This window comes from Mauremys mutica, chromosome 24 (assembly GCF_020497125.1).
Source record: "Mauremys mutica isolate MM-2020 ecotype Southern chromosome 24, ASM2049712v1, whole genome shotgun sequence".
NCBI classification, from domain to species: Eukaryota; Metazoa; Chordata; order Testudines; family Geoemydidae; genus Mauremys; species Mauremys mutica.
The window spans coordinates 7,866,225-7,876,814 of NC_059095.1; the positions used below are offsets into that span (position 1 = coordinate 7,866,225).

Genomic DNA, 10,590 nt, shown 5'->3' on the forward strand with positions numbered 1-10,590 from the left:
TGACCTGAAAGAGATGGAGGGAAGAGGAGATTTTTTTATTTTATGGTTTGGGGGTGGGGTAGGGGGGCTAATTTAGTGCTGGCCTATTTGACAGCCCTGGAGAATGAAATCCTCTCGTTATAAAATTTGGCCAGTGAGCAGCAGTGCAAGCTTCTCCTATGGTGTGCGGCCAGCGTACTGACCTGTAGGGGGTGAAAAGAACAGGAGGACTTGTGGCACTTTAGAGACTTAACACATTTATTTGGGCATATGCTTTCATGGGCTAAAACCCACTTCATCAGATGCATACATGTTCTCTGTGTTATATATATACTACTGTATTTTCCACTGCATGCATCTGATGAAGTGAGTTTTAGCCCACAAAAGCTTATGCCCAAATAAATTTGTTAGTCTCTAAGGTGCCACAAGGACTCCTCGGTTTTTTTGCTGATACAGACTAACACGAATACCACTCTGAAATTCAAGCCAGTGTTGTTGTAGCCGTGTTGGTCTCAGGATATTAGTGAGACAAGGTGCGGGAGGTAACATCTTTTATTGGACGTCTGTTTGTCCTGAAGGTAGTCAATCCTCGACTACCCTGCAGGCCCCTTGCCATGCTACTACTGCTCCAGGAGGGCACCACGGCAATGGCTCTGCACATGCCATTCCTATGGTAGCATTCCTAGAGTAAGGTCACCATCGATCACCTCGTCACTGCCCAATGCCACTGTTCGATTGCTCTGCAAACCTGCTCCCAGCAGCACCCGTCGAGACAGCGGTCACCGTGGCAGAAGGAAAACGCCGTCCCTGCTGTGAAAACGGTGCCACAGCTCTACAGTGGCACAAACATCTGCTAAGAGAAGCTGCCCCAGCATCACTGCCACATGCCTGGCAAAGGTCGTCCCCACGCTGCACCACGAGCCCTGCATGGTGCCGCTAAGCGGATGGCATCCCCACCATGCTGCTCCAAGAAGCCATTGCTGCCGCAGAACCGCCCCAACACACCCCCGTGCAAAGCCACCCACCTGCCCCATGCTGCAAACAGTCAGCTGGGCCTCCATGGTGCAAACACCACCCCCCTCGTGCACGCACTGGGCCATCGCCCTCGTGCAAGCGAAGCGCCCTCGTGCATGCACTATCCCCCACACCACGCTAACTCAGGGCAAGGTGGGGGCCCGATCTCCTCCCTTGCTGCCCTCAGGGCTCTAGGGAGTAGAATGGGAATGTCCCCAAAGGGTTAATCTACAAGCCTGGTACCCTCTGCCCATATCCAAGATGGCCGCCTGGGGATGCGCCTCACGTGATTCGGCTCGGCCTCGTTCTGAATTGACCCCTCCGGCTCGCTGTAGGGAGGCTTCTCTTCCAAGATGGCGGCGCCCAGCGGAGCAGGCGCCTGGCGGCTCTGGGCCGGGCTAGTCCCCGTTCTCCTCCTGTTCGCCACGGCCGAGGAGGGGCCCAGCACGGCCGAGTTCGACGTGCGGCCCGGCGGGATGGTCCATTCCTTCTCCCGGAGCCTGGTGAGGGGGGGGGGTCAGGAGTATGGGCACGACGCTCTGATTGGTTGAGCCTCACGTCGCTTAAACGTCCCGCCACTTTGATTGGCGGAGAGCCAGGGCGGGAAGGATGATGATGCCGAACTGGGAAACGGGGTGGGTCTCAATGTGGCCGGGTCCGGGCCGCTTCCGGCCAAGTGGCTCCCGGCGGGGGCTGGCTGAGGGGGTTGGGGGGGCAGTCCTGAGCCGGGGGGCGGGGCATCGGGCCTGTGGCCCCTCCCCGAGTTGCTATGGGGGGGGGAGTGTCGCTCCCTGGGCCCCTCCCCTGTGTTTTTTGGGGGTGGGACCCGGAACCCTTTCAGTAGGACCCCGCCCCCCCCGCCCTGTCCTGTGGGCCCCCCAGGTTTCCAGGACAGAGGCATCGTGAGTCCCTGCGCCCCCCCGCCCCCCGTGTGTCTCCAGGAGGGCGCTGCGGTGTCAGTGACTAGACCCCCTGCCGCCCCCCAGTGACCCCTGCCCACAAGTGTCCCCTCTGAGCCCTGCACAGACTGGCCCCCGCCGGCCGGGCTCCCACGGCAGCAGCGCGGATGCTGGGTGAGGGAAGGACCCCAGCGGCCAAGTGCAGCCTCGAGGCTAAGGGTTGCCGGGTGTCTGGTTTTCCACTGGAACCCCCGGTCGAAAAGGGACCCTGGTGGCTCCCGATAAAAGTCCGGTTAGCAGCGCAGCGGAGGCCTGGGGCTAAGGCAGGCTCCCTACCTGCCCGGGCTCTGCGCCGCTCCCGGAAGCGGTCGCCAGGTCCCTGCGGCCCCTAGGTGCTGGGGTGGCCAGGGAGGCTCTGCACGCTGCCCTCGTCCCCAGGGCCGGCTCCGCAGCTCCCACTGGCTGGGAACCGTGACCAATGGGAGCAGCACGGGGTGACGCCTGCAGGCACAAAGGCAGAGCTGTCTGGAGTGACCGCCCATGTGCCTAGAGGCCACAGGAACCTGGTGGCTGCTTCCCCAGAGCCATGGTAAATGCTGCCGGGAACCCACACCCTCCTGCACCCCAAGCCCCTCATCCCCAGCGCTACCCTAAAGCCCACACCCCTGGTTGGAGCCCTCACCCCCTCCTGTCCCCCTACCCCAGCCTGGAGCCCCCTTCTGCACCCCAAACCCTTCATCCCTGGCCCCACCCCAGAGTCTGCACCCCCAGCTGAAGCCCTCACCCCCTCCTGCACCCCAACGCCCCGCCCCACCCTGGTGAAAGTGAGTGAGGGTGGGGAAGAGTGAGCAACAGAGAGACGGGGGCTGGGGGGGAGCGGAGCAGGATTATTTGGTTTTGTGTGATTAGAAAGTTGGCAACCCTACTCAAGGCTGCTTGCAGCAAGACCCCTGCTTGGATACTAACCCAGCTAAACTTGATCCTGTGCCAGGGGCAGCTCTAGGCATTTCGCCGCCCCAAGCACGGCAGGCAGGCTGTGTTTGGTGGCTTGCCTGCGGGAAGTCCGCTGGTCCCGTGGCTTCGGCGGACCTCCCGCAGCCATGCCTGTGGGAGGTCCAGAAGCCGCGGGACCAGCGGACCCTCCGCAAGCACGCCTGCGGGAGGTCCACCGAAGCTGCGGGACCAGTGGACCTCCCGCAGGCAAGCCGCCGAAAGCACCCTGCCTGCCGCCCCCATGGCGCCAGCAGAGCGCCCCCCGCAGCTTGCCGCCCCAAGCACACGCTTGGCGTGCTAGGGCCTGGAGCCGCCCCTATCCTGTGCATAGAGGAAACAAGATACTATAGCCGTGTTCTGGGGGAATTGTGAATACTTCACCACTTTCTCATGCTTGGAGAGAAAATTTAAGGGCTTTTGGCAAATCAGAACCTAAATTCCCCCTAGCTTCTCCAGGTTACGTATGTTCTGTACAATGCCAAGCAAATTGCTTATGCTCAACAAATAGCTAGTAACATAGCATATCCTGTGTTAGAAAGACTACTGACTTTTCTCTGCTGTTTTCCAGGGGGATTACACCTGCACATTCACATATGCGTCTCAGGGAGGGACCAATGAGGTGAGTTATTTGAACACTTCACTGAAGAAACACAGGTGCAGAGGCTCCAAGGGAGTACAATAAGAAACCTCTCAAGAGGTCCGTATGTGGAATGACTGTAGCTAATTACTTTGTTCACCATTTTTCTGGGTCTCTAGAGAACATGAGTGTATTTAGATTCCTGGATCTTGCAGTGTAAGAATAAGGAACAATTGCATCCCTCTTTGTGGAGATAGAAATTATCTTATAAAGACCCCTGTTTCTATCACAGCAACCCAAAGGGTTTAAACATCTTGAGAAGCCCCCCTGCAAAAATAATTATTGACTTAAATTAATAAATATTGGGTCTTTTCCACTGCCTTCTGATTGTTGCGCCTTTAGAGTTTGTGTATTCAAACTTTTCTCCACAACCACCAGGGCTAGAAATTTGGCCTTTTTTAAAAAAAAGGCCAAGAGTCTCTTGTAATCCTCTGACTCAAGGAGCTGGGGCTTTTCAAACAAATATCATGAGAGTTGGAAACACTACATGTCTGCAAAAGAGAATCACCTGTGTCAGCCTCAGCTGTGGATGAAGTCTTTGGGTGCTACAATAAGGCTGTGTTTAGCAAGTCCTGGATACCTGTAAAGCTTCTATAGCTTTGTAGTTAGTTTCGCTTTTGCGGGGCGTGGGGTGGGAACAGTTGGTGTCTCCCTAGAAGAGCGTGGTATTTTCCAACCCCTTACTGGTTCTGGGGAAATCTATGTGCAAACAGCCAGCAGGCTTTCTGCTCTTAAAGCGGCTTGAAGATTTTTTATTACTTGTATTACAAACAGAACAAAATGACTTTAGATTCTTGTGGCAGTTTCCTCTGGCGAAGGGTCAGACCCTGTAGCGTGAATGGGGTCATGGCTTTTCTAGGGTGGGGCAGGGGGCCGCTGCTGCTCCACCCTTTCATTGGTACTGACAAGCGGAGCTAGAGGAAAGGGTTCCCCTGTGTTCCACCCGCTAGAAGTGAAACTATTAAAAAGAGACACGGGTAATTAAGTGGCAAACGGTGTTTAATTGTGTATGTTTTAACAAATCACTCGTTGTCAATGCAAAATTTGTAATGAAACAAATCACCCTTTGTCAATTTTTTTACTTTCATAACTGATGCGGCAGGCCCAGAGGCGCCGGGGCTACGAACGGCCAGGCCCAGAGGCGCCGGGGCTACGAACGGCCAGGCCCAGAGGCGCCGGGGCTACGAACGGCCAGGCCCAGAGGCGCCGGGGCTCAAGCAAGCCCTGGCACAAATTAAGCACTGCCCTCCGTTTGAGAATTATGTTCTGCCCTTCTCAAGCTTTCCCTCCTCATGCAATAAAGCACAATATGAAGAATGTGACTTTAAGTTTCCAGTCTTGGTCTTTCTCATGAGATCCCTCCCCGGGAGTGTCAGTTGTTTCAGGGGAGGCTTGTGGTGTACGTAGCTAGCACCATTGCTTTGGGCGTGACTGTAAATGCTACCAAGATTTACTGTTCAGACCTTTTCTCTCCACAGCAATGGCAGATGAGCATTGGAGTCAGTGAAGATGACAAGCTCTTCTCCTGTTCCGTGTGGAGGTGTGTTGAGTCATTTAAGAGTATGCCTTGTTCTCTGTACCTGGTCCCTTGAAACCCCTCTGCTCTCAGTATTCAGTTCTCCAGAGAGCCTCTCTGTTTGGCAGACACTTTCCCACTTTTCACTCTCCTGCAGAAGTCTGAGGCTTTTGGGTCATTTGGTAACATGTTTGGATCTGTTAGGGCTCCGTTTTAACTCCAAATTGCTGCCCCTTTTCTTCGTTCGGTGGTGTGTCTGTCCTCCTGCTGCAGCTGGGATCTTCTACGCTGAGGCCTGGTCTCCACTAAAAAGCTAGGTCGACCCAGCTACAGTGCTCGGGATGTGAAAAATCTACACCCCATCATGACTTAGCTATGCTGACCTAACCCCCAGTGCAGACAGTGCTAGGCCGACGGAATAATTCTTTTGTCGACCTAGGTACCACCTCTTGGAGGGGTGGATTACGTATGCCAGTAGGAGAACCCCTCCCATCGGCATAGGAAGGGTCTACACTGAAGCGTTCAAGTGTAGACAAGCCTTCAGACTTAGTTGGCTGCCAGGATTCAGGGTGTAGCTAAACCATCACATGTTTTCATGCTAGGTGGTATTTCCCCTTCCCCTAACTTGGGGTCCCTGGTCACAGATTAGCCTAGCTGGATTCAGGCTAGACCCTTGTGCATATTATGAGGGGGCTTTTGCCCCCAAAGGAATCTTCAGGCTTCCGGCAGCCTCCTTAGCCTGGCAGCAGTTCATAAACCCTGCCGTCTCCCAGCCTTTCCTCACTAGGTGGAAATACAGGAGAACGGTGAGGTACGTTCCTGAAGGCACAGGACACCCTGTGATCACTGCGCATGCTCTTGCTGCACCTCTGTCCTTTCTTGTGCTGGGCCCATTTACAACAGGGACGTCCAGCCCCCAGCAGAGACCTGCTTCCTTTCAGAGCATTTCTTCCCACCCGTTGGCAGTAAGAGAGATACACGTCACCTCCTCCCTCGGCTGAGCACGATGTCTGTAATGCTTCCACCCCTGCTAGCTGGGAAGGCCACGGGGTGAAATTCAGATCCCGATTTCCTTGAGTGGCAGTGATGTTCTAATCACCAGGCCGGCAGCAGGCTCCTGTTCTGTGCCTTCTGGATAACCTTTTTCCTCTTTCAAAGTCAAAGATTTTGCTCTTCCTTTTCAGGCCCCAAGGAAAGTCTTATCTCTTCTTTACCCAGTTTAAAGCTGAAGTGAAAGGAGCAAAGATAGAATATGGCATGGCTTATGTAAGTCCCAGCTGCTTACTTTGAATGGGCGTATGGGAGACGGGCTGTACACCAGAATGATCAGACAGCTGTACTATAAAATGTGTACAATGAAACTATTGCTCTCTTGTGCACTGAATTAAAGCGTGGTTCTGGCCAGAAACGTGGCTAAAATGGGACCCTCGTGCAGCATATAGTACCTGATCCCTGACAGTTTTGGACTGGTTGCTGGCTTTATGGACACCAGTTGCTGCTAGTTCTGAAGCAATGCTGCTATGGGATGGATGGGGAGGGGAGTTGTGGTCCAATCTATCCAATCATTCATTGTGCAGTGGGTAATGCCTCTGTTGGACCCATTAAAGATACAAAAGGTTTCTAGAGAACCATAGAAATGAGAGAGAAAAGACTTTTTAGTTCTGTGGTTCACAGCTTCTTCTATACTGGAACCCCATGTTCCAACAGAAACAAAGGTTTCCCTTCCTCCCCCATTTTATGTAGCCATTAAGAAAGGAAGGGTGCTTATAACCCCATGGAACCTCTTTATGACCCCCATGGTCCAGTCCCTTCCTTGATGCTTTGCTCTCTCCAGTTCTAAACGTCTCAAATGATGAGCCTTCCCAGCACCTCCCCAGGGAAATAAAAGTTTATAGGAACTAGGACAAATTCCCAGAGATTGGCCTCTAAATTTCCTTTGCTGATTTAATCCCTTGACCCTAGTCGTTACAAGCTACAGGAGCCAAAGTAATCTTTGGCAGTGGAGCCAGATGATTATTTTGTTTAACATGGAAGCTCTCTGGATTAGCTCACACAGTAAAAATTCTTCTTTCCCATTTCAGTCCCAAGCTGCGACGGGTGGACAGAGCGACGTCCCCTTAAAGGCGGAGGAATTTGAAATCACCGAAACCACAGGTATGTAGCTACCTAAAGAGCAGAGGGTGACTTGTGAGGGAGATGAGGTCACTTATCCACCATGAGAGAGATCTCTGTATATCCCGGGGAAATGGGTAACACACGTATGGAAAAACTACATACACTACCCAGGTGGATGGTTGTGGTGTATTTTGATCCACAGCTGGAGCTTGGCAGTCTAATAGGGGACTGATGGAAAGGCCTCTGTGCCCTGGATGAGTCCGAATCACAGGTGGTAACAGTGGATTGTGAGCTCGTTGTGGTAGGAACTGTCTTTTTGGTGCTTGGCTGTACGGCACCTAACACAATGGGGCCCTGAAGCCTTCCCAGATCCCATCAGTGTTACCACACTGTGTTTGTGCAGGGGGGACAATGACTTTATTAATAAGCCTCTAAAGCGGGGAGTTCTCAGGACAAATTTTTTGGTGGCTTCAGAGTGTGGCCACCAACCCTTCCTGGTGGCCACGTTCACGCTTTTTCCTAAAACACTTAACTAGCTTTAGGGAAAACAAATAAATATGCATGTAGATAAATCCAAATCATGGTAATTTATTTATTGCTAGCTAGTAAGTCTATTGTGAAAAGTGATATTAACAAGCATACAGGTATCGCTTTTCACAGCAGACTTACTCAGCCCCGTCGAACCTGGGGACAAATTAAGCCCTGGATGGAGGGGTCGAGGCAGCGGGGGCCAGGGGCAATGGGGGCCAGGGGCAATGGGGGTGGGTGGGGGGAGCCCAAAGCCCTGTGACCAGAGCTTGCCGCCACTCTGCCCCACCACGGAGGCTGCTTTTAAGAAACGCTGCAAATACACTCCACATGTAGAAGGTGATCAGTGCAGTTCAGTTTTTGATTTGCCCTCTCGATCTCTTAGGAGAAACCGGCAGTTCTAATCGTTGATGCTTCATCGTCCATTTACTCCCTGTTGTGTTTTCTCTCATTCTAGTGGCTCACAAAGAAGGCAAGTTCCGTTCCGAACTGTCTAAACTAGTGATTGTAGCGAAAACGCCCCATGACGAGTTGTGATCCGGGGGCCTAGGGAAGGGGCTTGTCTCTCGGCTGGAGAAGCGTGGCGGATAAAGGGGACTTTTTCTTAATTGCTGGTCGTCTAGGGTGTTCTTTCCTGTTTCCCACATAGAAGTATATTGGGGTCCGCTCTGAACTGGACTTGGAGGTGTTAAGACAGATACCCTCTGTCTTGTGTCAGAGTAACCATGTGCCTGAGATGCTAGAAGCCTTTGCAGCTGGAGACTTCCTCTGAGATTCTTGATCTGTAGCCAGCCATTCTGTTGCCTGCTTTATGCTTCAGTGATCAGCTGCATAGGGTAAAGCTCTCCTCTAGCTGTGTCCCTTATCTTCCTTGCTAAGCAGAGCAATGCAGAAAGATAAGGAGCAGGATTTTAACAAGGTTTGCTAAAGGAAAGTAGTTAACTCTCTAGGCTCTGAAGAGGGAATAGGGTTTCTGCCCAGAAGCGTGACAGAAAGAACAGATTGAACGGGTAGTAGGAGGGGGTACGGAACCGGCCAAACCCATTCACTGTCCTATCTGGTGGGTGATCACCAACGAACGGCATTTGGTAAGCTGAGGAGGAAACTGTGCCCTATTGCCCAGATCAGAATTTGGCACCTTGGCATAAGAAAAGCAGAGCTGTGGGGTCCACATGGGCCTTGTTTATTCTGATACCACACAGAAATCCATCCAATGAGGCATCTATTATTCAATACAGTTCCGGGACTATTTTCATATATACTGAAGTGATTTTCTTATTTAGTCTAATAACTGTGAAGGAATCCAGAATTCCCTTCATCTGTATATAAAAAAATAAAATAAAGCATCTTGTCTCTGAGTTTGCTTAGATTGGTCAGTCTTGCTGTTCCAGCTTCTTACCGTCTCTACAATTGGGAGCCCGGAGTGTGGAATAGCCTTTGCTCTTCAGTTTGACATCCAAGCAGCAGACACCTGCAAATCCTCCCACTGGGTCTCCTTGGTTGGGAGACTGACATGTCATAAGACAAAGGCCACTTCAGGGACCCAACCCATGGTCTATGTCTGAGGAACCTAGAAGTTAGGGATGCAAACTATTGCAACATTGAATCCATCCTCCTGCGAGAAGCTGTATCAGACATTTCATCATCTGTTGTAGTCCCCAGCCATGGTGCAAAGACAACACTCGATCTGTGAGTTTGTCCCATTCTCCCAGTAGCTGTTGCTGGGTCACTTGTGTGTTGGACAGTAGTTAGGGACTGGTTAACCTACATTCTGTAGAGTCCACGTGGTCTTCGGAAGTCTGTTGCTCCTCTACTGAGGTTTTTAGAAGCCTACCTGATTTCCAGAGATGCTGAGAACTCGTAGCTCTCGTAAAGACAGAAAGGGGAAGATTTTGGGGAGGTCGAGCGGGGGGGGAAAAAGGGAAGTTCCAGGCAAGGCCCATCTCTGAGGGACCCTCCTTGTATAGTTGGTATATAGACCCGTTCCTGGTGAGTTCTGAGGTATGTTACATCATGCACTGTTGTACCAGTGACTCATGATTGAGGACTCTTGCTGGGTCCAGAGAACTTTTCCCCACAGAGATGTTCCACATAATCTCATAAATGGTGCTGAGAATAGAGCAGTAAAGCATTTTTCTGTCAGCGTTCCAGCCCTTTGCTGCCGCATCAATCAGACAGGTTCCGCTTCGGTTTCTCTCTGCACATGTGCCGATGTGCCAGCTGGCTATCGACAGGCTGTTCCAGGCCTGGGCTTCTCGTCAGCACAGATTGACAGGCGCAGGATGGTAAAGTAATAGAGATTAAACCTCTGCTTGCAAACTTTTACAGCTGTGAGCCCCAGAGGTGAAGAGCTGCTGTACACAGCATGCCGCTGGGCTCTCTTATATTCATGCACCTGTAGCCACTCCTTTCCCCTGCATCCCCAGCTGCTTTGCACAATTAAATTAGCTGCCATAGTTCAGAATAAGCCAAATTAAAGACAGGAGGCTGGGGCTTTGCAATTTTAAAAGCCTGAAATTTATGAGTGCCACAAACCAGCAGCAGAAAAGGAGCTGTGTATCAGGGGGCAGAGCAGGTCACTGCTCTAAATCTACAGGGTTAGCATTAGCAAGCTCCTGAAGGCCGGAGCTGCTGCGCCTGGAGACATCCCTCGGCATAGGATGCACAAGGAGGTCACCGAGATAAGGCGAGGCTGCCTTTGTGAAGCAGCTGCTATGCTTAAAGGACCATTTTCAAAGCACAATGCAGAGATCAGAGTGCGGAAGACAGGCCCTGGATGGTGGCATCCGGTTCAGACCGTGCTCTCTTTCACACCCTGCCTTTAGTTCATTCTTAAAAGGGTGAGAAGCCAAACAGCGGCTTTATCCGGGGCATGGCCACGGAACTCTGGTAACGCCGCTGCAGAACGT

The 10,590-nt window shown here is 52.1% G+C and overlaps 1 protein-coding gene across 1 annotated transcript; it reads left to right on the top strand.

Annotated features, from left to right (window-relative positions):
* The first annotated feature begins 1,307 nt into the window (after positions 1-1,307).
* MYDGF (myeloid derived growth factor) lies at positions 1,308-9,039 on the top strand. Its single transcript, XM_044998892.1, has 6 exons — positions 1,308-1,496; positions 3,454-3,504; positions 5,001-5,062; positions 6,223-6,304; positions 7,120-7,192; positions 8,139-9,039. Exons 1-6 carry the CDS (start codon positions 1,347-1,349, stop codon positions 8,216-8,218), a joined length of 498 nt encoding a protein of 165 aa, XP_044854827.1. The 5' UTR covers positions 1,308-1,346; the 3' UTR covers positions 8,219-9,039.
* The last annotated feature ends 1,551 nt before the right edge of the window (positions 9,040-10,590 follow it).